This window comes from Orbicella faveolata, unplaced genomic scaffold (genome assembly GCF_042242905.1).
Source record: "Orbicella faveolata isolate gen_17 unplaced genomic scaffold, um_ofav_v1 contig_15, whole genome shotgun sequence".
NCBI classification, from domain to species: Eukaryota; Metazoa; Cnidaria; class Anthozoa; order Scleractinia; family Merulinidae; genus Orbicella; species Orbicella faveolata.
This window is the reverse complement of record NW_028301542.1, coordinates 98577-125561: the sequence shown is the minus strand read 5'-3', so window position 1 is coordinate 125561 and position 26985 is coordinate 98577. Positions and strand designations below refer to the sequence as shown.

General features: G+C 38.9%; 2 protein-coding genes across 7 annotated transcripts; both read right to left on the bottom strand.

Annotated features, from left to right (window-relative positions):
* Nucleotides 1–3864: 3864 nt before the first annotated feature.
* LOC149113040 (dnaJ homolog subfamily C member 13-like) lies at nt 3865–23376 on the bottom strand. Of its 6 annotated transcripts, none has more exons than XM_089287742.1 (16): nt 23242–23376; nt 18565–19610; nt 17498–18125; nt 14513–14604; nt 14063–14162; nt 13584–13658; nt 12956–13156; nt 12306–12387; nt 11872–11914; nt 11538–11633; nt 10896–10973; nt 10622–10693; nt 10087–10195; nt 9375–9518; nt 4697–5743; nt 3865–4257 (listed from the first exon to the last, which is right to left on the bottom strand). In XM_089287742.1, the coding sequence occupies exons 4-13, from the start codon at nt 14549–14551 to the stop codon at nt 10091–10093; spliced, it is 891 nt and encodes a 296-aa protein (XP_089143868.1). In that variant the 5' UTR covers nt 14552–14604; nt 17498–18125; nt 18565–19610; nt 23242–23376; the 3' UTR covers nt 3865–4257; nt 4697–5743; nt 9375–9518; nt 10087–10090. The 6 variants fall into 6 exon arrangements, with proteins under 6 accessions (XP_089143868.1, XP_089143870.1, XP_089143867.1 ...); XM_089287744.1 differs by having other exon boundaries at nt 17498–17632; XM_089287741.1 differs by lacking the exon at nt 17498–18125.
* On the bottom strand, nt 23241–26985 carry LOC149113039 (dnaJ homolog subfamily C member 13-like). The gene is made up of 8 exons (XM_089287748.1): nt 26822–26985; nt 26172–26253; nt 25738–25780; nt 25404–25499; nt 24763–24840; nt 24489–24560; nt 23954–24062; nt 23241–23385 (listed from the first exon to the last, which is right to left on the bottom strand). The coding sequence occupies exons 1-7, from the start codon at nt 26937–26939 to the stop codon at nt 23958–23960; spliced, it is 594 nt and encodes a 197-aa protein (XP_089143874.1). The 5' UTR covers nt 26940–26985; the 3' UTR covers nt 23241–23385; nt 23954–23957.

The window sequence follows — 26985 nt, the reverse complement described above, 5'->3', positions numbered from 1 at the left end:
CCATCTCCTGTACAAAGCTCAAGATCCATTCAGTGCATGAAGACAGTCCAATTGTTCCTAAACAGGCATTTTCTAATCTTGTGCTTGCAATTTGGATGATGGACCAGTCTATGCTTCACAGATCAAGAAACTCTGGAAGAGATTTTTGGTGGAACCAGCTCCCTTGTGGGCCAGTTCTTACACCCATCTCCTGTACAAAGCTCAAGATCCATTCAGTGCATGAACACAGTCAAATTGGTCCTAATCTTGTGCTTGCAATGTGGATGAAGGACCAGTCTATGCTTCACAGATTAAGAAACTCAGAGAGAGGTTTTTTGCTGGAACCAGCTCCCTTGTGGGCCAGTTCTTACACCCATCTCCTGTACAAAGCTCAAGATCCGTTTAGTGCATGAACACAGTCAAATTGGTCCTAAACAGGTGTTTTTTTAATCTTGTGCTTGCAATGTGGATGAAGGACCAGTCTATGCTTCACAGATCAAGAAACCCAGGAAGAGATTTTTGGTGGAAAGAGCTCCCTTGTGGTCCAGTTCTTACACCCATCTCCTGTACAAAGCTCAAGAGCCATTCAGCGCATGAAGAAAGTCCAATTGTTCCTAAACAATTTTTTTTTATCTTGTACCGGCAATTTAGATGTGGGACCAGGCTATGCTTCACAGATCAAGAAACTCAGAAAGAGATTTTTAGTGGAACCAGCTCCCTTGTGGGCCATTTCTAATACACCCATCTCCTGTACAAAGCTCAAGATCTATTCAGCACATGAAGAAAGTCCAATTGTTCCTAAACAAGTCTTTTTTTTATCTTGTGCTGGCAATGTGGATGAAGGACCAGTCTACGCTTCACAGATCAAGAAACTCAGGAAGAGATTTTTGGTGGAACTACCTCCGGTGTGTGCCAGTTCTTACTCCCATCTCCTGTACAAAGCTCAAGATCCATTCACTGCATGAAGACAGTCCAATTGTTCCTCAACAGGTGTTTTCTAATCTTGCGCTTGCAATTTGGATGAAGGACCAGTCTATTCTTCACAGTTCAAGAAACACAGAAAGATATTTTTGGGTGGAACCAGCTCCCTTGTGGGGCAGTTTTTACACCCATCTCCTGTGCAAATCAATTTTACGTTGCACTACTGTAGATCAAGAAACTGATAAACTTTTTGGTGGAACTGACCATATCCATATTTGTGTGTCCCTTATTTAACTTTTTAAAAAAATTGTCTTATATTGATGGATAAATCTAATTTTCATTGCCCCCTAATCTATTGAATAACTTTAACTACATGTAGTAAACAATAATATTAATGAAATAGCCTCTGTCAGAAATGAAGGAATGAAATTTTCTAAGTCAGTTAATTAATAGTCACAGAGCCCGACCATAGCCATTCTGGGTTGACAACTTCACAATATTTAATTATTAATTTAAAGGCTGCAGTAATGTAGTTTTTGTGATATACAGAATAAAGTTGGGCAAATACTTAATACCTGAAAACAATTCTGTGTTTCTTGGTATCTGGTCATGATCAGGGAGAACATTATCACTTGGACTCTTTTCTCCTGATGGAAGGAAACAAGTGAAAGATATTTATAAGCTAGATAATATTAAATTACCTCAATGGAATAAGTGTATACATCTACCATATAGGCTTAACATGTTAAATCCACTGTTAAATGCATCACAAATTGATGAGCTTGAGAAAGGTGCAGGGTGTCCAGCAGCATAGTTGTTCAGAAAAATAGGAAAATAGGAAACTGCAATTGAAAAAATACGAAAAAATAGGAACTTTCCTTCAAAAAATTAGGAAAAGAATAGGAGAATCATAATTGATGGACAAAGATAACCTCCCTACACCCCATCAGCTACCCCAATCGACCACTTTAGTTCATTGACAGTGATATACATTTGTACATACAGTGTGATAATGTAAGCATTTTGAATTTTAAAGTTATTCTTCTTCGTTGCTCTCATTGTGATAACAACATCAGTTTGCATAACATTTATATTATAAATCTAAATCAATTGAAGAGCAATCGGCAATCAGTTGTGAAATTGACATTTGAATATCATGTTTTCCTAGAAACAAGACTAGTGATACTACACTGAATTCATCAATCCAAATTCCCTGATTTTAACTGTAACTGAACTACTCAGGCTTCACCTTGTTCAGAAACTACGCTGTCTTTTCAAAACTTCAACATCAACCCAGCACACAATAGCAAACACAAATCCTAAGAGAAGTTTTAAAACGACACTTCCCTCTTGACTTGACATAAAACAACAGCTCACCCTTAATTTGACTTTAACAAGACAGTTCACCCTTAATTTGGTTTTCTTTTATTTGATGAACATCAACTTCCTCACATGAGCATCTTCCAGGTTCAAATATGATCACACAAGTGAGCAAGAGTTCAGCATGAGGACATACATTGGATAATTAACCAAATAGCAGGTTGAAATCCTCATCAGCTATTAGAGTGCTCAATAGTTTAACTAGAGACACATCAGACTTAATGACAAAGATATAGAAATCATATATGATGCTCATTTCGAAACGAAACATAGAGAAGTGCAACTGAGCTTAGTGAGCATTATATGGAGCCTGAAGGACCAGAACGTTGAGTACAACATTAAATGGCGTAAGATGAAGGAGAGCAGATCTTATTCGAACACTATAAAGAAATGTAATTTGAGTTTGTGGGAGAAATATTTCATTTTATGTAAACCCAAAGTGTCAACCCTAAACAACAGAAATGAGCCAATATCTTGCTGTAGACATTCTAGGAATTTTTTGCTGACAAATATCATCACCTTATTAGCCATAGCATCTCACTTGATGCGCCACGTACCACCCTTTTTACATATTGTTCTGTTTTTTTTTCAAATATCTTTCCCTGTAACCATTTTTTCTAGCAGTTGCCTGATGATTGCTTGTGAAGAAGCATGAAACCCTGAGTAGCAAGTAAATGTCTTAGACCAACTAATCCAGCTTTATACTTCCATTATTGGATAATTAACGTATTTTCAATGGGTTTATACAGAATATTATCTGTTGACTTCAACATAATCACATGAACCATATTGATACAGCTACATGTCGATACAATATATAACAAAGAAAATCATTGAGAAATATGGAACCAGTAAATCAGAGCGATGAACAGAAATCCAGTAAGGAACAGAGAACAAAGAAATAGTTACTGTCCCTAATATTTTTGCTAATTTAGAACATCCAAGTCATGACATTGCTTTATGCTAAATCCACATCCGAGCCTATGAAACACCAGAGGCTATTAATCCATTTTCAATTTTGCAAGACATGATGCTTAATTAGCCAAAAAAAAAAAAAAAATAGGAAAAATAGGAGGTTTCATTTTTAAAAATAGGAGAAAATAGGAATTCATCTGCTCAAAAAAGTAGGAAAAAATATGAGCTGGACACCTTGAAGGTGCCAGAGCTGAGCATGATGGCTATGATTGCTGGAGCCATAGCAAAGATTTCATTCCATTGTTAGTTACGACTGAACTGGAAAACATGGTTAATGTGTTTCACGCATGACACATATGACAAGTTAAAAAATAATAATAAGGCGTAAAATGAATGTACTATCATTTACAAATTATAAAAACAAAGCGTATTACTTTATTGATGTAGTCCTTTGCCGAAAGACAAATTTAAGAGATATTTGGCAAATACTGAAGTCTTGATCCCTTAAAAATGCTAGATCAACAGCACTGTTCACAATTTTGGACAAAAACTTGTCTTGAATTTTACACCTGCAACATACAGAAATCTCATGGTTATTAATATGGGCAGGCTTTTAGCAAGATGGGTGTCCAGGCATCCTGTGGATGGCCTCTTATTAAAGAAAATCGCTTTATTTTTCACATGTTGCCTTATAGATTGTTCATTTGAGCAGGCCCTATAGCACTTTTGGGACACCCACTTTTTAAATCTTGACCAAAAGCCTGAATGTGGGTAATATCGAGGTACAGTGTACATGTACCGTTCAAAGTTTATGTTCTTTAAACTATGCATAAATTAAAACTTAGACTGGTTTATTTGAAAGAGCTTTTAAGCTCTCCTTTAAAAATGTTGAGTACTTTCCTTGATTCGTGATTGAAAACTTCTTTCAATTGAACGAAGAAAAGGTTTGCTGTTACATGTATGCCATCCTTTCTAAGTAAGTTGTTACCAGTAGTTCAAACACTTCAGCGTGACATAAAGGGACAGGTCTGTAAGGGCGTCTAGTATTTTCCACGGTCATTTCTAGGAAAAATATATCTCACAACCTTGATCTTTACCATGAACAGCTGTGGCTAAATTTTGTTACAGTGCCTAAGAGATCAAAATAAATGACTCGCGTCTTGTTATTTGTGGATATGGAACTCCCAACAGCTGTGGGGCCCAAAGCGTAAAACCACAAAACACCAAAATTCTAGGGGGTGGGTGGAGTACCGTGAAGCCCCTTCAAAACAGAAAATCCTGGGGGTGAGGGGTCTATCTGGAAAAAAACCCTCTAAGGAGGGGGGGTGGAGGATGGTTATTTTCTGGAACCACACATTTTACCCCTCCTGGTCTGCAGTCTGCAGTCTTCATTTTACACTGACTGGTAATTTTCAAATGTTTTTTTACACATGTATACCTTGACAGTGGAGAGACTGATTATTCATGCTAATTACTTCATGAAAATCATTAATAAACATACCTGCTCTATGGTGCCAGATATTCAGTTGTCGTCCTGTACTACCATTCATTTACTCCTTATCTTATCTTTATCTGGTGATGTTCTGCTCTTCATCTGATCCAATCTTGCCTTGTGGTTTTGTTTAACTTCGTTCAGCCAAGTTATCTCGCTTGATGTCCTCTCTGTGTCCAGTCTTTCCACGTACAAGCCTTCAACATTTCGGTTATTTCTCAACGAGAGGTTTACATTTTCTTGTGTGTAACAGCCCCGGGAAAAAGCCTGTTTAGTTTACTAGAGTATTACACTCAAAAAACTTTGTTCCCTCTTGCACGTGTCTTCCGCCATCTTTGTTATCTCGACCCCACACTCACTCGGCCATAATGTCGTGTTTGTGTCACGTGATATTTTCGCCCCTAGTCTTAGCCTACAGGGGTTTGGCCACGGGGAAACTCGCTTTGGAGACGATTTGATTGGCTCAAGAGAGGATCAAGATTCACAGAGGACGTTTGAACAAGAAAAAGACCAAGTTACCGCTGCACAAAACACATTGGTTTTGAGTACAGTTCATGCTTTGGCAAGACGTCAAAACCATCTTCTCCGAAGCACGTACTTGCAAGGTTTGCTTGAAGTAAATTCTTGTCGCAGGTGTTGGTGTTTCATAACGACACTGAACGGAAGGACCAGTCAGAACTTGTTTCCAGTGGCTGAGAGCTAAGTAAAACTTCTCCGCTAGTTGAATTCTTGAACGTGATGGAATACTATCAAGCAAGAAAGACCGTGCTTGACCACATTTCAAAACACCAAGGAGAGAGTTGAAAATACTACGCGTGGCGGAGTATTTTTGACGAACTTCGAGCCAGCTCTTAAACAATCAGTTTCCACAGGTGACAACAAACTGAAAGCTCTCTGGTTTTAAGGAATGCAGTACAATGTAACTTAGACTATCCTCGATCGGGAAACCTCTTGTTAAACGGAAGGGTGATGTAAGCAGTTCCGTAGACTAGTCAGTATGAGGCAAACCAAGGCACTTGCCTCAGTCATTTTTTTTTTCTCGTTTTTGTTGTTTCTCTGTTGAAAGGGGAAATTGAAACACTGGTAAATGCCAAGGAAAAGAATTAAACCATGGACTTTGCCTCAGTCATAATTTTTTGTTTTGGCTACGGCCCTGGTGAGGCAAACCCAAGGAACGCACAGAAAAGATAAGGAGGCACAGCAGAAAAACGCTAAACGGAATACCTAAAGGAAAAGAAGACGAACTGTATAAATGGAACACAAAACGAAACACAAAACGAAACACAGAGAAGGGCTAAAGGGCAGAACTTCAGAGGCAAAATATTTAGGGAAATATATCACGTATTTAAGATATTGACAAAAAGATCTAAACAAACCAAACACCTTTTCGTGTCACGGTTTTTAATCGTACACTCACTTCATTTTCATAAAATATATTTTAATATATTTATAACTTTGTTCCTATCTGGTATAAAAAGGCAATACTATTTTTCGTTATATTACAGCCACTTCAATCTACCCATCAACTTAAAAATTACTTAGTCGCAACAGAATAACGCAAAACAGACGAGAAATGACTTGTTCCTAATGCAACGTGTGGTTCTAATCAAACGTCACCGGATTTGCTCCGTTCTAGATTTATTACCTCTTACGTTTTCCCGCGCCTACTATCAGTGACTGATAACAAGTTTTCCCGCGCTTACCATCAGTGACTGATAACAAGTTTTCGCGCGCTTAGCATCGGTGACTGGTAACACGTTTTCCCGCGCTTGCAGTCGATTACGCCTTGTTCCGGCGCTTGCCATCGGTTCAATGTTATCCCGCGCTTACAACTTGATAAATATTTTTTCTGTTCTTTGCACCAGTGACATAATTCTGCTGATTGATTGTTAACGGGAAGTACTACGTTTGCGTAAAAAAAAAGAAAGAAAATGCCTCTGTCATAACGTTTAGATACCTTTCACAATACATTTTGAACTTTAAACCCTAAAAATCAGAAACTACCACAAGGCCACAATTGAAATGTGGAAGGCTAGGCAGCCAATATCGTTTAAGATCTACGTCCTCTGACGTTAAGTTTTTTGTTTTCTATTACCTAACATAATTTTCTCGGTACTCTGAAATTGGTGGAAGAAAAAATGAATTGCAGCTAAATGCGTTTTTTTTTTCTCTAACAACAGGGGAAAACTCAACCTAGCATGCAATCAGCGTTAAATGAGCATTCTGAATCGTTCAGCTTACTCGCGAAAGTAAAATATTTAAGAAGTAACATTTGGCCAACGCCTTTACAATGTACGATGCAAGCACGAGGCGAACTTCGAGACAATTCCAAAGATTATATAAATCGGAATCGCAATCAAAACGTTCTTGAATGTTTCCACAAGGCTATGCAAAAAGAACAGGGTCATTTCTACTTAAGCGACGAAAGCTGGTTGCGATATTCTAGGGCATCTTTTCATTCTAAATCAACTCTCTAACCATGACAAATACTTTCCACTACCTTCATTAAAAATTGCCTTAAATATGACCTGATCAAAATTGTTCGATATTTTGCTGTACTTTTTCAATACAAATAACAGAAAAAGACACCATATTTTACCATCAACTTGGCAACTAAATTTCAATTTAACAGCGCGGCTATCAGCAAGAGTGATAACCTTCTGCAGAAATACTTTGTTCATTGACGAACAATTCATCGCTGTCTCTTTTAAAAGGCTGTGTTGAAACAAGCGTGACGTAATTGTAGGGGACTGAAGATCAGCGAAAGTACAATATTCTTAGTTCTATTTGTCACGCAGCATGCGTCACGTTCTTGTCACGCCACGCTATAAAAAGCTATTTTAACATATGTTTCAAGTGCGACCAGTCACAACCCCATTAACCTTGAAGCCTCACTAATGATAAGATAGAATTTCTCCTTAACATATCAATAAATAACCAATCATAAAGGGCCGAAAGAATCAAGGAATGGATAATCCATTCCGATATTCAAACAAACTCTCCCAAGTAGTTCCATAATGAACATGCAAATTCAACTGAGTAAGGAGAACTTGAGTGCCGACAGCAGGGCTTAAAGGACTGACACATCTTCATTCTCACAACTTCTCTTATAAGAAATTACGGAGAATTTACAAGTTGAAACTAGGGCTTTAAGAGCTAATCTCAATTCTCTTATGTACTACCATGATAAATAGATGGATTCTATTTAAAAAAATTCTATGTTGACTTGAAACTGCAGAAAATGGTCGAGCAGTGCAAAACAACTCATATCACATTCGAATCAACACAGCTTGACAAGATATTTCTTAGCGCTATCATGTACCACACAGAGATCAACTGTTGTTCTCAACTGGGTGATCTGTTTCCACCGGAGGGGGCACGCTGGACATGGTGCTCGGATTGCCAGCGCCCATTGTCAGGTAACCGGCCACACCAGTCCCGCCTGTCAGGTAACCAGCGGCGGGTTTCTCCGAGATAAACAGGTCGTGTTTCTGGTCTCTGTACGAGGCCCACACAGAAGAGGTCTCTAGAATCTTGTTTATCTGTAACAAAGATATATTGAGACACAAACTTAATCAACCCGATTATGTAGAAAATTCCAACTTAAATCGATGATTTCTACCGTTTTTACAGCCAGTAAAGTGTTGAATTTGCCAATCTGCAGCGGTAAAATAATTCGGTTTTCAAGCTGAGCTACATTACAACCTCGCTGTTCAGGCGCCTTGTTTGGCAGGAATTTATTTTTAGCCTAAACAAAGCCCAGTTTTTTTACACAAGCTCCATAAATGTTGGTGTCCGGTTAGAGACGGAATCAGATTTGAGAATTGTCCGGAGTTTAATGTTATGATCCGCTTTCTATTCAATAATGAGATGTCACTGTGTTTTCGTTACCTCCTCGCCGTGTGTGAGATCTCTTATCATCGCCTTCAGAGCCTTGACTATTTGTGCTTTGGTTGCGGCGGGGTTTTCCACAGTTTGTAGAGCTCCGTTTAGGAGGTTCAGAAGGTACTGAACTAATTCGAACGAAAGACCCTAAAGAGATAAAAGGAAGGAAGTTAAGATCTCTTGAATAGTCACACAAAAGGGTGATATAAACAAATCTTCTAATAATACACAGTATATCATAAACGTACAGCTCAATAGCTTTCATTTCGGTGGTGGCACAGTAAGGCTTCGCCCACAAACTCAAAAGTTAGAAGAGCTTCGTGCGGTATGATAAACAGTATCAGATAAAAGTATCACTCAATAGCTTTCAGTTGAATGGTCCCACACTAGGGTTTCATCCTTGTACAGCATAATAAACAGTACCAGATGAAAGTACTGCTCATTTCATTTGAATGGTCACACACCAGGGTTTCACCCACAGACTTTAAAGTTAGAACCACCTTGTACAGCATAATACACAGTGCCAGATGAAAGTACTGCTCAATAGCTTTCATTTGAATGGTCACACGCTAGGGTTTCATCCAGAAACTTTAAAGTTAGTACCACCTTGTACAGCATAGTAAACAGCACCACATGAAAGTACTGCTCAATAACTTTCATTTAATGCCCACACTAGGGTTTCATCCAAAAACTTAAAAGTCAAAACCACATACACAGCACAAACGGAAAGAGGATTAATCATCAAACATGTTAGTCTCGAGGTTTACTACACAATTCAAGGTAAATATCACTTCTTATTTACCTGTGCTACAAGCTCTGTGTGATTCTTGTCAAACATTCTGTGAAGTGCTTCACATGCCACACCCACGACATCTGGCCTCGCTTCCATTCCCTTGATCATGTGACTGATACAGTCGCTGACCTGCGCCATGCTTCGAACACAGATCTGAAAAGGGCCGTTTCCGAGCGAGAGAAATCATACAACGAATAAATCAAAATCTTAGTTCCACTATATAAGAAATGCAAAAATGTAATTTAAATGGCTTTCTTATTTTTCCACAGATGACATCCCCTTTTTAAAAATTAATCGCTCTTTCAATAATCTGATTTGACTATTTAATACAACATAGCTTTTTCAAGGTAAACTTTTTTCAGAATACTGACAATATTTCTCTCTTGAAAAGGGCCAAATTACGCTTTTTCAAGTGACGCGGACACAAACAACCTTGACTCGACGCATCGAAAAAATTTACACTACATTTTCTACGTTCGTGGTTCGTGATATATATGAATCTTTTAGTCTTACATATCCATTTACAAATAAAGCTGCGTTTTAAATTTCTCCGGCAATGTGGATGGGGCCTTAGTTTATTTCTACATGGGTGAAATGTGACGTTCCCTGCATGCAATTATGTACATCGCAAACAAGCGACGTTGTTTTAAAATATCGTTGCATAACTAAATTTCCTTTGTGAGGTCTGGATTAAACTCCATCCCCTAATGGTGTGTCTTACCTCGTTAGCCGAGAGCAAGTGAACCACTTGCACAGCGGATTTCACGACTGCATTGTTTGTAGAACCCATGCTCTTTTACTAAATTTGGAATGTGGCCTAGGCCTGGGACCTGGGAATAGAGCACAGATACTCTTAACATTCGCTTTATGCCGCAATGTGAACACAAACGTTCTGCTAACTGGTGACCAATTCCTTAATTCTCACGTCTGTATACTCAATTAAGTGGTGATTACATCTGGAGAAAATAAAAGTTGATCTAGCCAAGACTACCGTTTCAAACCTCTAGCCCTGCCCGAGATCGTGTTATTTCTGAGAAGTGACTTAACGTTTTTCTTGAGTTGCCATCCAGGAGACTAGGCAAGAGCAAGCAGACACGTTCCCCACCCCAGCCCCGTACACTGAGCAGTTTTGTTCACGATATTTCAACATGGCGCATGCTTGCTTGAGGGTTGAATCGGAAAAAAATAAGTTGTTTAGAATGTGGTTATAGACGAAAATTCCCAATACCACTTCTAATTCGTCGTTTTCCACGTACCTGGTCTGCTAGCTGCGGTTGTGCCGTAAAAAGACAGAGTGTGGCCTGGGTGACAGTCTCGAGAGTCTCGCCCTGAAACGGGTTTGAGAAAAGTAGCAAGAAAGTAGAAAACGGAAATGACAATATAAAACACACGTACTAAACAGGTAAAACAGGTAAAGCAGCAGCCTGGTCTGAGAGGTTTCAGAAAAGTACCAAAAAGTGGAAAACGAAAATGACAGTATAACAAACAAGTATCAAAACGTAAACCCCTTAAAAATAAAACAAAACTTACATCAGAGGAGGATTTTGTTAGCAGTTCAACACACTTCTGTAGCAAAGCTATAAGGAACTTCTTCGGCTTCCGAAGAACCTGAGAAGACAAAATAAAAAGAACCCACTTTCAAAGCTATACTATTGAGTTTTGTTTTACTGTAGCTTTACTGAGCTATATAATGACTTCAAAGTCAATGGTTTATTGACCTTGGCCAGAATCTTCCGTTCTAGTCCACTCGGATGCAAAATCTGCACTGACCACGATTTCTATCAAGCATTTTTTCCCCACATTTTCCTCCAAGTTACGGCTAGCTATTTGTACGTTTTGCCACCGTAATAACTGATGTTGCAAATTTCGTTCATGCGACCTTTCCCCCTCTTTTCTCAAATTGCTTTTTCTCCCTCGCCATCAGTTACGAGCTTTCTAGCGCTTGGCACTGGTTATATGTTTTCCCGCGCTTAACCCTGATTACGTGTTTTCCCGCTCTTTTGACGAGTTATGTTTTTTTTTGTTTGCTTTGAGTTCTGATTGGCTTAATGGGTTCGGCTCTGAGAAAACCTTAGCCTCACTTTTGCAACAACTATAACAAAACCAACGCCGTTTAAAGAAACTTTTTTTTTTTCTTTGTTGTTTTTTTCTTTTTCTTTTTTAAGAACATACCCAAGCTGGCTGCTGAATAAAGAGCCGAAGATAAATTCCACCAATTGTTATTTCCCCAGCAGCTTCGTCAAACATAACTTCAAAGTCTTCAGGAAGCTGAAAACAAAAACACAACACGTTTCACATCAATTTCTCAATAACAAAGGCTGTTTGTTTTCCAAATTCTCTTAGAGTACAAATATCATTAAATGCACTCTTTGCCAGACGAATTTCTCCACCTGTTTTTAAGCACACATCTCTTTTTCTACAAACCTCCTTCAAAGTATTTAAATTTCACCTGCCTACTAAATATTTTCACAAAAGAGGACAGGGAAGTCACGAAATAATGTCTTACCTTCCATTGAATGTCTGGGCTGTCTTTCTGCACCTGGTAATGCCTATAACGACAGGAAAAAGAAACGCGATCAGCACATTTTCCTGTGTAACAGCAGCTTCTTGGCCTACTCACGTAACGCAATCTTTACTGCTAGTCAGGACGTAATTCTAAACGTAATGACATGTTGAGGGGAAGATGGCGGTTCAAAATGGTGTCTGTACAAGAGATGCACATCTAAGACCGGAGACAACTAGTTTCGTCATGATCATCTTCGCTTAAGACGGCACTGGCCGCAGGTTTACATAACGAAATATTAACAGCAACAATTATTCGACTTTTTAAGGGCATTAACCAACTGACTTTAATCAGTATATCAGACACGAAAGACTGTGTTTGACCACATTTCCAAACACTAAGAATCATGGAACATGGACTAGCATTAATAAACTCACTTGTCTTTAAGCTGTTTCACCACTGTGCAGATTTTTTCTCTGGCTTCAGTGTTCCATATCAGTTCAGGATTCTCCTGGTTTGCTATACCGAAAAAAACAAACAAACAAATCAAAAACAGATCCGGTATAGACACCACATACATAACCTATTAGCCACACACATGATTGCCACAGACATAACTTTTCAAAATCCCTGAGTTTTCCCTGATAAAAATAATATTTCCCTGAGCAAATAAATACAAAATGTCACAGACAGAAGAGTTTCTAGCCTCCCCTAACAGCCTTCCTTTCCACCCATTCATCGAGACTGGCAAGTTTTCAAAACAATTTCTTGATTGAGGAGAAACATCGTTGAGATCACACTGAATATTTCTTCCAGCCTTCAATGGTATTAAATCAGCAGAGTCATGTTAAAATTCTTTCAAATCTCCCCGACTTTTCTTCAAAATGTCAATTCTCCCTGACTCAAAATAAAATTCCCTTACTTCTTCTTGACCTTGAATAATTTTTTCCCCTGACCATCTCCTGAGCTGTGGCAACCCTGACACATGTTTTAGTTCGTCAAGTAATCTTTCCAAAACAAAATAGCGTGACAAGGCCGTGTAACGTCCCTGACGTTCTAATATAGCTTGGCGAACGACTTGCCTCACCTTCAAACATATGCACGCTTGCTGAAGCGTTGTCTCTCATAGCGTCCATAAAGATGGCTGGCAAAAATTTGGACAACACGATCTTCACTTTGGGTCCAATGAGCTTATCTGACATCATCTTGGAAAACAGCTCGGCTGATCTCTCGCGGACCACTGGGTTTGTGCCATTTGCATAAAGGTCCAGAAGATAGATCAGACCGCCTGAAAAATACACCAGGTTAGAATCTGTCTCGGGTCCAAGAAATCGAAGAAGCGACGAGCAGGGTTACGATTAGCCTCCAAACAGTCACTCTACTGAATTTTTGCGCAAAGCTGTTTCTTCAGCATAAAGAGGATAAGAGACGGTATTGCCACACCCATCCCACCCCAACCTACCACTCCCTTTGATGGGATATCGGCATTTTGACAAGTTGCCCTAACTGGTTTATACTTCTAGGTTAGGAGCAAAGAGCCTTGTCCAAGCGCACAATACTACGACTCTAAGCAGAGTCTAACCACTCGCTCTGAAGTCTAACATAGCAGACCACTGCGCTACCACCACCCCCTCCCTGTTGCCTTAAATAAAATTCGTGACGTAAGTAATATGCTAATCCCCGTCAACATTGACGTTTTAGTTTGTGGTATTTACCTTTATGCATCGTTTCCTTGACGATTTTAGTGTTGGAACAAAGTGCGTGCATTGTATCAACTGCCAACAGACGATCTGTCATGAAAAACAATACCACAAAGGTTATGAATGAGAACTATTTTTGCACTTTTCTGGGAAAGAAACAAGCACATGATTTGAAACTTTCTCTTAACATGCCAGAGCCGAGTTGTTTGAAAGCCGGTTAACGCTAACCCAGGATTACAAGTTAATGGAAGTATCAATTTTTCCTGTATACAAATGTTTTTCACTTCTTATGTTTTGTGTAGTTTGAGATTACTCATGCTCAAAACTGACGGACAGACAAGATAACCAGAAAACCTCATCGAAAAAATACAAAACTGAAGGCAGGCAGGCAACAGCATAATCAAAATCTCTCGGGTTAGAGTGGAAAAGACGTAACAGAGACGCAAAAACGGATCCTGTGGTGGGGAGGGTAAGGGGTACTGTAGACGACCCACCTGATGGAAGCGTGTGTAGTGTTAGGAACAAAAAGCCGAGGATGTCAGAGTCAGCTATACTCGTTACACAGTTCTTGTTTGCTGTCGTGCTTGAGATGACCTGCAATACAGTGATAAGAGTCATTTCCCCTTACATTATCAATACACTGTTAAGAAGACAAGTGATGACAATAAAGAAATTGAACACCCAAAGAAAAACTGTGTTGATGTTTAGTAACATAAGAAATGAATGAGAACCAGCGAGAGGAACTGATCGTGACACATTAAAGATTCTCCGTACTAGTACTATAGACTAAGAAATTTATTTTTACGCTGACAAGGGTTGATACACCACAAACCTCTCCCAACTAAAACTATAAGGAGTGTACAAAGACAATTGGGGAGAAAATTTATGTTGAGATTGAACTTTAAGAGGTTAATCCAGACATTGTTCAAAGCACTTCGTCTTACCTCAAGAGCAAACTTCTGAAGTTTTGTTGCTTTAGTCATCCTTAGTAAGGAGAAAATCAGCTTAAAATGTCCTATACACTGAGCTTCAGTGCCTGTCAACAGAGAGACAAGTCACAGAAATTAGATTTTCATGACGTAAAATGGGTTAATTACCAGGGAGATAACGACAATGGCTATTTTAAAGGAGCTCAGTCACGGTTTGCGCATATTGAAAAGATTAGCTTCAATTTTTCAAATTCGTCATTTGTAATCCGTGTTAATCTTCTCCATCCTTAGCCATCCTTGTTCCGTTATGGTTTATCATTATCTCTTTGGTGTTTTTCTTTCTTACAAAACTGTTATTTTCAGGTTTCCTACCATTCAAAGGTAATTTTGTATGTGGCCAAAATAACTCAAAATACCATGACTGAGCCCCTTTAACAGGGGCATCAGTTCACAGCAATAAATGACTGAAATAAATGAATTCAAGGTAGACACATCTGTCATATCGAATCGGAGACATGAAGGAATTTGTGAAAACGCAAGTTCATTGTCCCAGTCATCTGAAAATAGCAGCGGACGATACATATTAAGCAAGGGGAAAAAGGAAAGGTTTGTTGAGGTTGAGGTTTTGGGGAAGGTCAGTTTCGTGAGGAAAGTTGAGTTTTGTGATCTGATGAGTATCATCCATATTTTGCTGCTATTGCTCTGACACTCGCCACAATGCATTAAACAGGCAAAACAACTACAAACACACTTTTGGCCTGTCACACAATCGTCTCCCAAGCAACACACGGCGTGACACGTCAACGTAACGCTTGCGCAGTTTATACCTGAGTTGTTTTTGATGACGTTTCTAAGCGCTTCCAGAGCCATGATGCTAGCATCCAGTCTTTTCTGGTTTTTCTTCAAGTCAATCAGTTGTGAAATTGACATTTGAATATCATGTTTTCCTAGAAACAAGACTAGTGATACTACACTGAATTCATCAATCCAAATTCCCTGATTTTAACTGTAACTGAACTACTCAGGCTTCACCTTGTTCAGAAACTATGCTGTCTTTTCAAAACTTCAACATCAACCCAGCACACAATAGCAAACACAAATCCTAAGAGAAGTTTTAAAACGACACTTCCCTCTTGACTTGACATAAAACAACAGCTCACCCTTAATTTGACTTTAACAAGACAGTTCACCCTTAATTTGGTTTTCTTTTATTTGATGAACATCAACTTCCTCACATGAGCATCTTCCAGGTTCAAATATGATCACACAAGTGAGCAAGAGTTCAGCATGAGGACATACATTGGATAATTAACCAAATAGCAGGTTGAAATCCTCATCAGCTATTAGAGTGCTCAATAGTTTAACTAGAGACACATCAGACTTAATGACAAAGATATAGAAATCATATATGATGCTCATTTCGAAACGAAACATAGAGAAGTGCAACTGAGCTTAGTGAGCATTATATGGAGCCTGAAGGACCAGAACGTTGAGTACAACATTAAATGGCGTAAGATGAAGGAGAGCAGATCTTATTCGAACACTATAAAGAAATGTAATTTGAGTTTGTGGGAGAAATATTTCATTTTATGTAAACCCAAAGTGTCAACCCTAAACAACAGAAATGAGCCAATATCTTGCTGTAGATATTCTAGGAATTTTTTGCTGACAAATATCATCACCTTATTAGCCATAGCATCTCACTTGATGCGCCACGTACCACCCTTTTTACATATTGTTCTGTTTTTTTTTCAAATATCTTTCCCTGTAACCATTTTTTCTAGCAGTTGCCTGATGATTGCTTGTGAAGAAGCATGAAACCCTGAGTAGCAAGTAAATGTCTTAGACCAACTAATCCAGCTTTATACTTCCATTATTGGATAATTAACGTATTTTCAATGGGTTTATACAGAATATTATCTGTTGACTTCAACATAATCACATGAACCATATTGATACAGCTACATGTCGATACAATATATAACAAAGAAAATCATTGAGAAATATGGAACCAGTAAATCAGAGCGATGAACAGAAATCCAGTAAGGAACAGAGAACAAAGAAATAGTTACTGTCCCTAATATTTTAGCTAATTTAGAACATCCAAGACATGACATTGCTTTATGCTAAATCCACATCCGAGCCTATGAAACACCAGAGGCTATTAATCCATTTTCAATTTACAACATTAAATGGCCTAAGATGAAGGAGAGCAGATCTTATTCGAACACTATAAAGAAATGTAATTTGAGTTTGTGGGAGAAATATTTCATTTTATGTAAACCCAAAGTGTCAACCCTAAACAACAGAAATGAGCCAATATCTTGCTGTAGACATTCTAGGAATTTTTTGCCGAAAAATATCATCACCTTATTAGCCATAGCATCTCACTTGATGCGCCACGTACCACCCTTTTTACATATTGTTCTGTTTTTTTTTTCAAATATCTTTCCCTGTAACCATTTCTTCTAGCAGTTGCCTGATGATTGCTTCTGAAGAAGCATGAAACCCTGAGTAGCAAGTAAATGTCTTAGACCAACTAATCCAGCTTTATACTTCCATTATTGGATAATTAACGTATTTTCAATGGGTTTATACAGAATATTATGACATTGCTTTATGCTAAATCCACATCCGAGCCTATGAAACACCAGAGGCTATTAATCCATTTTCAATTTTGCAAGACATGATGCTTAATTAGCCAAAAAAAATAGGAAAAATAGGAGGTTTCATTTTTAAAAATAGGAGAAAATAGGAATTCATCTGCTCAAAAAAGTAGGAAAAAATATGAGCTGGACACCTTGAAGGTGCCAGAGCTGAGCATGATGGCTATGATTGCTGGAGCCATAGCAAAGATTTCATTCCATTGTTAGTTACGACTGAACTGGAAAACATGGTTAATGTGTTTCACGCATGACACACATGACAAGTTAAAAAATAATAATAAGGCGTAAAATGAATGTACTATCATTTACAAATTATAAAAACAAAGCGTATTACTTTATTGATGTAGTCCTTTGCCGAAAGACAAATTTAAGAGATATTTGGCAAATACTGAAGTCTTGATCCCTTAAAAATGCTAGATCAACAGCACTGTTCACAATTTTGGACAAAAACTTGTCTTGAATTTTACACCTGCAACATACAGAAATCTCATGGTTATTAATATGGGCAGGCTTTTAGCAAGATGGGTGTCCAGGCATCCTGTGGATGGCCTCTTATTAAAGAAAATTGCTTTATTTTTCACATGTTGCCTTATAGATTGTTCATTTGAGCAGGCCCTATAGCACTTTTGGGACACCCACTTTTTAAATCTTGACCAAAAGCCTGAATGTGGGTAATATCGAGGTACAGTGTACATGTACCGTTCAAAGTTTATGTTCTTTAAACTATGCATAAATTAAAACTTAGACTGGTTTATTTGAAAGAGCTTTTAAGCTCTCCTTTAAAAATGTTGAGTACTTTCCTTGATTCGTGATTGAAAACTTCTTTCAATTGAACGAAGAAAAGGTTTGCTGTTACATGTATGCCATCCTTTCTAAGTAAGTTGTTACCAGTAGTTCAAACACTTCAGCGTGACATAAAGGGACAGGTCTGTAAGGGCGTCTAGTATTTTCCACGGTCATTTCTAGGAAAAATATATCTCACAACCTTGATCTTTACCATGAACAGCTGTGGCTAAATTTTGTTACAGTGCCTAAGAGATCAAAATAAATGACTCGCGTCTTGTTATTTGTGGATATGGAACTCCCAACAGCTGTGGGGCCCAAAGCGTAAAACCACAAAACACCAAAATTCTAGGGGGTGGGTGGAGTACCGTGAAGCCCCTTCAAAACAGAAAATCCTGGGGGTGAGGGGTCTATCTGGAAAAAAACCCTCTAAGGAGGGGGGATGGAGGATGGTTATTTTCTGGAACCACACATTTTACCCCTCCTGGTCTGCAGTCTGCAGTCTTCATTTTACACTGACTGGTAATTTTCAAATGTTTTTTTACACATGTATACCTTGACAGTGGAGAGACTGATTATTCATGCTAATTACTTCATGAAAATCATTAATAAACATACCTGCTCTATGGTGCCAGATATTCAGTTGTCGTCCTGTACTACCATTCATTTACTCCTTATCTTATCTTTATCTGGTGATGTTCTGCTCTTCATCTGATCCAATCTTGCCTTGTGGTTTTGTTTAACTTCGTTCAGCCAAGTTATCTCGCTTGATGTCCTCTCTGTGTCCAGTCTTTCCACGTACAAGCCTTCAACATTTCGGTTATTTCTCAACGAGAGGTTTACATTTTCTTGTGTGTAACAGCCCCGGGAAAAAGCCTGTTTAGTTTACTAGAGTATTACACTCAAAAAACTTTGTTCCCTCTTGCACGTGTCTTCCGCCATCTTTGTTATCTCGACCCCACACTCACTCGGCCATAATGTCGTGTTTGTGTCACGTGATATTTTCGCCCCTAGTCTTAGCCTACAGGGGTTTGGCCACGGGGAAACTCGCTTTGGAGACGATTTGATTGGCTCAAGAGAGGATCAAGATTCACAGAGGACGTTTGAACAAGAAAAAGACCAAGTTACCGCTGCACAAAACACATTGGTTTTGAGTACAGTTCATGCTTTGGCAAGACGTCAAAACCATCTTCTCCGAAGCACGTACTTGCAAGGTTTGCTTGAAGTAAATTCTTGTCGCAGGTGTTGGTGTTTCATAACGACACTGAACGGAAGGACCAGTCAGAACTTGTTTCCAGTGGCTGAGAGCTAAGTAAAACTTCTCTGCTAGTTGAATTCTTGAACGTGATGGAATACTATCAAGCAAGAAAGACCGTGCTTGACCACATTTCAAAACACCAAGGAGAGAGTTGAAAATACTACGCGTGGCGGAGTATTTTTGACGAACTTCGAGCCAGCTCTTAAACAATCAGTTTCCACAGGTGACAACAAACTGAAAGCTCTCTGGTTTTAAGGAATGCAGTACAATGTAACTTAGACTATCCTCGATCGGGGAACCTCTTGTTAAACGGAAGGGTGATGTAAGCAGTTCCGTAGACTAGTCAGTATGAGGCAAACCAAGGCACTTGCCTCAGTCATTTTTTTTTCTCGTTTTTGTTGTTTCTCTGTTGAAAGGGGAAATTGAAACACTGGTAAATGCCAAGGAAAAGAATTAAACCATGGACTTTGCCTCAGTCATAATTTTTTTGTTTTGGCTACGGCCCTGGTGAGGCAAACCCAAGGAACGCACAGAAAAGACAAGGATGCACAGCAGAAAAACGCTAAACGGAATACCTAAAGGAAAAGAAGACGAACTGTATAAATGGAACACAAAACGAAACACAAAACGAAACACAGAGAAGGGCTAAAGGGCAGAACTTCAGAGGCAAAATATTTAGGGAAATATATCACGTATTTAAGATATTGACAAAAAGATCTAAACAAACCAAACACCTTTTCGTGTCACGGTTTTTAATCGTACACTCACTTCATTTTCATAAAATATATTTTAATATATTTATAACTTTGTTCCTATCTGGTATAAAAAGGCAATACTATTTTTCGTTATATTACAGCCACTTCAATCTACCCATCAACTTAAAAATTACTTAGTCGCAACAGAATAACACAAAACAGACGAGAAATGACTTGTTCCTAATGCAACGTGTGGTTCTAATCAAACGTCACCGGAGTTGCTCCGTTCTAGATTTATTACCTCTTACGTTTTCCCGCGCCTACTATCAGTGACTGATAACAAGTTTTCCCGCGCTTACCATCAGTGACTGATAACAAGTTTTCGCGCGCTTAGCATCGGTGACTGGTAACACGTTTTCCCGCGCTTGCAGTCGATTCCGCCTTGTTCCGGCCCTTGCCATCGGTTCAATGTTATCCCGCGCTTACAACTTGATAAATATTTTTTCTGTTCTTTGCACCAGTGACATAATTCTGCTGATTGATTGTTAACGGGAAGTACTACGTTTGCGTAAAAAAAAAAGAAAGAAAATGCCTCTCTCATAACGTTTAGATACCTTTCATAATACATTTTGAACTTTAAACCCTAAAAATCAGAAACTGCCACAAGGCCACAATTGAAATGTGGAAGGCTAGGCAGCCAATATCGTTTAAGATCTACGTCCTCTGACGTTAATTTTTTTGTTTTCTATTACCTAACATAATTTTCTCGGTACTCTGAAATTGGTGGAAGAAAAAATGAATTGCAGCTAAATGCGTTTTTTTTTCTCTAACAACAGGGGTAAACTCAACCTAGCATGCAATCAGCGTTAAATGAGCATTCTGAATCGTTCAGCTTACTCGCGAAAGTAAAATATTTAAGAAGTAACATTTGGCCAACGCCTTTACAATGTACGATGCAAGCACGAGGCGAACTTCGAGACAATTCCAAAGATTATATAAATCGGAATCGCAATCAAAACGTTCTTGAATGTTTCCACAAGGCTATGCAAAAAGAACAGGGTCATTTCTACTTAAGCGACGAAAGCTGGTTGCGATATTCTAGGGCATCTTTTCATTCTAAATCAACTCTCTAACCATGACAAATACTTTCCACTACCTTCATTAAAAATTGCCTTAAATATGACCTGATCAAAATTGTTCGATATTTTGCTGTACTTTTTCAATACAAATAACAGAAAAAGACACCATATTTTACCATCAACTTGGCAACTAAATTTCAATTTAACAGCGCGGCTATCAGCAAGAGTGATAACCTTCTGCAGAAATACTTTGTTCATTGACGAACAATTCATCGCTGTCTCTTTTAAAAGGCTGTGTTGAAACAAGCGTGACGTAATTGTAGGGGACTGAAGATCAGCGAAAGTACAATATTCTTAGTTCTATTTGTCACGCAGCATGCGTCACGTTCTTGTCACGCCACGCTATAAAAAGCTATTTTAACATATGTTTCAAGTGCGACCAGTCACAACCCCATTAACCTTGAAGCCTCACTAATGATAAGATAGAATTTCTCCTTAACATATCAATAAATAACCAATCATAAAGGGCCGAAAGAATCAAGGAATGGATAATCCATTCCGATATTCAAACAAACTCTCCCAAGTAGTTCCATAATGAACATGCAAATTCAACTGAGTAAGGAGAACTTGAGTGCCGACAGCAGGGCTTAAAGGACTGACACATCTTCATTCTCACAACTTCTCTTATAAGAAATTACGGAGAATTTACAAGTTGAAACTAGGGCTTTAAGAGCTAATCTCAATTCTCTTATGTACTACCATGATAAATAGATGGATTCTATTTAAAAAAATTCTATGTTGACTTGAAACTGCAGAAAATGGTCGAGCAGTGCAAAACAACTCATATCACATTCGAATCAACACAGCTTGACAAGATATTTCTTAGCGCTATCATGTACCACACAGAGATCAACTGTTGTTCTCAACTGGGTGATCTGTTTCCACCGGAGGGGGCACGCTGGACATGGTGCTCGGATTGCCAGCGCCCATTGTCAGGTAACCGGCCACACCAGTCCCGCCTGTCAGGTAACCAGCGGCGGGTTTCTCCGAGATAAACAGGTCGTGTTTCTGGTCTCTGTACGAGGCCCACACAGAAGAGGCCTCTAGAATCTTGTTTATCTGTAACAAAGATATATTGAGACACAAACTTAATCAACCCGATTATGTAGAAAATTCCAACTTAAATCGATGATTTCTACCATTTTTACAGCCAGTAAAGTGTTGAATTTGCCAATCTGCAGCGGTAAAATAATTCGGTTTTCAAGCTGAGCTACATTACAACCTCGCTGTTCAGGCGCCTTGTTTGGCAGGAATTTATTTTTAGCCTAAACAAAGCCCAGTTTTTTACACAAGCTCCATAAATGTTGGTGTCCGGTTAGAGACGGAATCAGATTTGAGAATTGTCCGGAGTTTAATGTTATGATCCGCTTTCTATTCAATAATGAGATGTCACTGTGTTTTCGTTACCTCCTCCCCGTGTGTGAGATCTCTTATCATCGCCTTCAGAGCCTTGACTATTTGTGCTTTGGTTGCGGCGGGGTTTTCCACAGTTTTTAGAGCTCCGTTTAGGAGGTTCAGAAGGTACTGAACTAATTCGAACGAAAGACCCTAAAGAGATAAAAGGAAGGAAGTTAAGATCTCTTGAATAGTCACACAAAAGGGTGATATAAACAAATCTTCTAATAATACACAGTATATCATAAACGTACAGCTCAATAGCTTTCATTTCGGTGGTGGCACAGTAAGGCTTCGCCCACAAACTCAAAAGTTAGAAGAGCTTCGTGCGGTATGATAAACAGTATCAGATAAAAGTATCACTCAATAGCTTTCAGTTGAATGGTCCCACACTAGGGTTTCATCCTTGTACAGCATAATAAACAGTATCAGATGAAAGTACTGCTCATTTCATTTGAATGGTCACACACCAGGGTTTCACCCACAGACTTTAAAGTTAGAACCACCTTGTACAGCATAATACACAGTGCCAGATGAAAGTACTGCTCAATAGCTTTCATTTGAATGGTCACACGCTAGGGTTTCATCCAGAAACTTTAAAGTTAGTACCACCTTGTACAGCATAGTAAACAGCACCACATGAAAGTACTGCTCAATAACTTTCATTTAATGCCCACACTAGGGTTTCATCCAAAAACTTAAAAGTCAAAACCACATACACAGCACAAACGGAAAGAGGATTAATCATCAAACATGTTAGTCTCGAGGTTTACTACACAATTCAAGGTAAATATCACTTCTTATTTACCTGTGCTACAAGCTCTGTGTGATTCTTGTCAAACATTCTGTGAAGTGCTTCACATGCCACACCCACGACATCTGGCCTCGCTTCCATTCCCTTGATCATGTGACTGATACAGTCGCTGACCTGCGCCATGCTTCGAACACAGATCTGAAAAGGGCCGTTTCCGAGCGAGAGAAATCATACAACGAATAAATCAAAATCTTAGTTCCACTATATAAGAAATGCAAAAATGTAATTTAAATGGCTTTCTTATTTTTCCACAGATGACATCCCCTTTTTAAAAATTAATCGCTCTTTCAATAATCTGATTTGACTATTTAATACAACATAGCTTTTTCAAGGTAAACTTTTTTCAGAATACTGACAATATTTCTCTCTTGAAAAGGGCCAAATTACGCTTTTTCAAGTGACGCGGACACAAACAACCTTGACTCGACGCATCGAAAAAATTTACACTACATTTTCTACGTTCGTGGTTCGTGATATATATGAATCTTTTAGTCTTACATATCCATTTACAAATAAAGCTGCGTTTTAAATTTCTCCGGCAATGTGGATGGGGCCTTAGTTTATTTCTACATGGGTGAAATGTGACGTTCCCTGCATGCAATTATGTACATCGCAAAAAAGCGACGTTGTTTTAAAATATCGTTGCATAACTAAATTTCCTTTGTGAGGTCTGGATTAAACTCCATCCCCTAATGGTGTGTCTTACCTCGTTAGCCGAGAGCAAGTGAACCACTTGCACAGCGGATTTCACGACTGCATTGTTTGTAGAACCCATGCTCTTTTACTAAATTTGGAATGTGGCCTAGGCCTGGGACCTGGGAATAGAGCACAGATACTCTTAACATTCGCTTTATGCCGCAATGTGAACACAAACGTTCTGCTAACTGGTGACCAATTCCTTAATTCTCACGTCTGTATACTCAATTAAGTGGTGATTACATCTGGAGAAAATAAAAGTTGATCTAGCCAAGACTACCGTTTCAAACCTCTAGCCCTGCCCGAGATCGTGTTATTTCTGAGAAGTGACTTAACGTTTTTCTTGAGTTGCCATCCAGGAGACTAGGCAAGAGCAAGCAGACACGTTCCCCACCCCAGCCCCGTACACTGAGCAGTTTTGTTCACGATATTTCAACATGGCGCATGCTTGCTTGAGGGTTGAATCGGAAAAAAATAAGTTGTTTAGAATGTGGTTATAGACGAAAATTCCCAATACCACTTCTAATTCGTCGTTTTCCACGTACCTGGTCTGCTAGCTGCGGTTGTGCCGTAAAAAGACAGAGTGTGGCCTGGGTGACAGTCTCGAGAGTCTCGCCCTGAAACGGGTTTGAGAAAAGTAGCAAGAAAGTAGAAAACGGAAATGACAATATAAAACACACGTACTAAACAGGTAAAACAGGTAAAGCAGCAGCCTGGTCTGAGAGGTTTCAGAAAAGTACCAAAAAGTGGAAAACGAAAATGACAGTATAACAAACAAGTATCAAAACGTAAACCCCTTAAAAATAAAACAAAACTTACATCAGAGGAGGATTTTGTTAGCAGTTCAACAAACTTCTGTAGCAAAGCTATAAGGAACTCCTTCGGCTTCCGAAGAACCTGAGAAGACAAAATAAAAAGAACCCACTTTCAAAGCTATACTATTGAGTTTTGTTTTACTGTAGCTTTACTGAGCTATATAATGACTTCAAAGTCAATGGTTTATTGACCTTGGCCAGAATCTTCCGTTCTAGTCCACTCGGATGCAAAATCTGCACTGACCACGATTTCTATCAAGCATTTTTTCCCCACATTTTCCTCCAAGTTACGGCTAGCTATTTGTACGTTTTGCCACCGTAATAACTGGTGTTGCAAATTTCGTTCATGCGACCTTTCCCCCTCTTTTCTCAAATTGCTTTTTCTCCCTCGCCATCAGTTACGAGCTTTCTAGCGCTTGGCACTGGTTATATGTTTTCCCGCGCTTAACCCTGATTACGTGTTTTCCCGCTCTTTTGACGAGTTATGTTTTTTTTTGTTTGCTTTGAGTTCTGATTGGCTTAATGGGTTCGGCTCTGAGAAAACCTTAGCCTCACTTTTGCAACAACTATAACAAAACCAACGCCGTTTAAAGAAACTTTTTTTTTTCTTTGTTGTTTTTTTCTTTTTCTTTTTTAAGAACATACCCAAGCTGGCTGCTGAATAAAGAGCCGAAGATAAATTCCACCAATTGTTATTTCCCCAGCAGCTTCGTCAAACATAACTTCAAAGTCTTCAGGAAGCTGAAAACAAAAACACAACACGTTTCACATCAATTTCTCAATAACAAAGGCTGTTTGTTTTCCGAATTCTCTTAGAGTACAAATATCATTAAATGCACTCTTTGCCAGACGAATTTCTCCACCTGTTTTTAAGTACACATCTCTTTTTCTACAAACCTCCTTCAAAGTATTTAAATTTCACCTGCCTACTAAATATTTTCACAAAAGAGGACAGGGAAGTCACGAAATAATGTCTTACCTTCCATTGAATGTCTGGGCTGTCTTTCTGCACCTGGTAATGCCTATAACGACAGGAAAAAGAAACGCGATCAGCACATTTTCCTGTGTAACAGCAGCTTCTTGGCCTACTCACGTAACGCAATCTTTACTGCTAGTCAGGACGTAATTCTAAACGTAATGACATGTTGAGGGGAAGATGGCGGTTCAAAATGGTGTCTGTACAAGAGATGCACATCTAAGACCGGAGACAACTAGTTTCGTCATGATCATCTTCGCTTAAGACGGCACTGGCCGCAGGTTTACATAACGAAATATTAACAGCAACAATTATTCGACTTTTTAAGGGCATTAACCAACTGACTTTAATCAGTATATCAGACACGAAAGACTGTGTTTGACCACATTTCCAAACACTAAGAATCATGGAACATGGACTAGCATTAATAAACTCACTTGTCTTTAAGCTGTTTCACCACTGTGCAGATTTTTTCTCTGGCTTCAGTGTTCCATATCAGTTCAGGATTCTCCTGGTTTGCTATACCGAAAAAAACAAACAAACAAATCAAAAACAGATCCGGTATAGACACCACATACATAACCTATTAGCCACACACATGATTGCCACAGACATAACTTTTCAAAATCCCTGAGTTTTCCCTGATAAAAATAATATTTCCCTGAGCAAATAAATACAAAATGTCACAGACAGAAGAGTTTCTAGCCTCCCCTAACAGCCTTCCTTTCCACCCATTCATCGAGACTGGCAAGTTTTCAAAACAATTTCTTGATTGAGGAGAAACATCGTTGAGATCACACTGAATATTTCTTCCAGCCTTCAATGGTATTAAATCAGCAGAGTCATGTTAAAATTCTTTCAAATCTCCCCGACTTTTCTTCAAAATGTCAATTCTCCCTGACTCAAAATAAAATTCCCTTACTTCTTCTTGACCTTGAATAATTTTTTCCCCTGACCATCTCCTGAGCTGTGGCAACCCTGACACATGTTTTAGTTCGTCAAGTAATCTTTCCAAAACAAAATAGCGTGACAAGGCCGTGTAACGTCCCTGACGTTCTAATATAGCTTGGCGAACGACTTGCCTCACCTTCAAACATATGCACGCTTGCTGAAGCGTTGTCTCTCATAGCGTCCATAAAGATGGCTGGCAAAAATTTGGACAACACGATCTTCACTTTGGGTCCAATGAGCTTATCTGACATCATCTTGGAAAACAGCTCGGCTGATCTCTCGCGGACCACTGGGTTTGTG

Bases quoted from the DNA above. Each gene is read 5' to 3' on its own strand.
- LOC149113040 (XM_089287740.1), bottom strand. From the start codon at position 15,427: ATGTCAATTTCACAACTGATTGACTTGAAGAAAAACCAGAAAAGACTG. The intron at 11,634-11,871 runs GTAAGACATTAT...TTTTGTTTTCAG, and splicing joins GCCCAGACATTCAATGGAAG to CTTCCTGAAGACTTTGAAGT. The intron at 10,196-10,621 runs GTACGTGGAAAA...CTCTATTCCCAG, and splicing joins AACCGCAGCTAGCAGACCAG to GTCCCAGGCCTAGGCCACAT.
- LOC149113039 (XM_089287748.1), bottom strand. From the start codon at position 26,939: ATGATGTCAGATAAGCTCATTGGACCCAAAGTGAAGATCGTGTTGTCC. The intron at 26,254-26,821 runs GTGAGGCAAGTC...TTTTCGGTATAG, and splicing joins AAGCGTGCATATGTTTGAAG to CAAACCAGGAGAATCCTGAA. The intron at 25,500-25,737 runs GTAAGACATTAT...TTTTGTTTTCAG, and splicing joins GCCCAGACATTCAATGGAAG to CTTCCTGAAGACTTTGAAGT.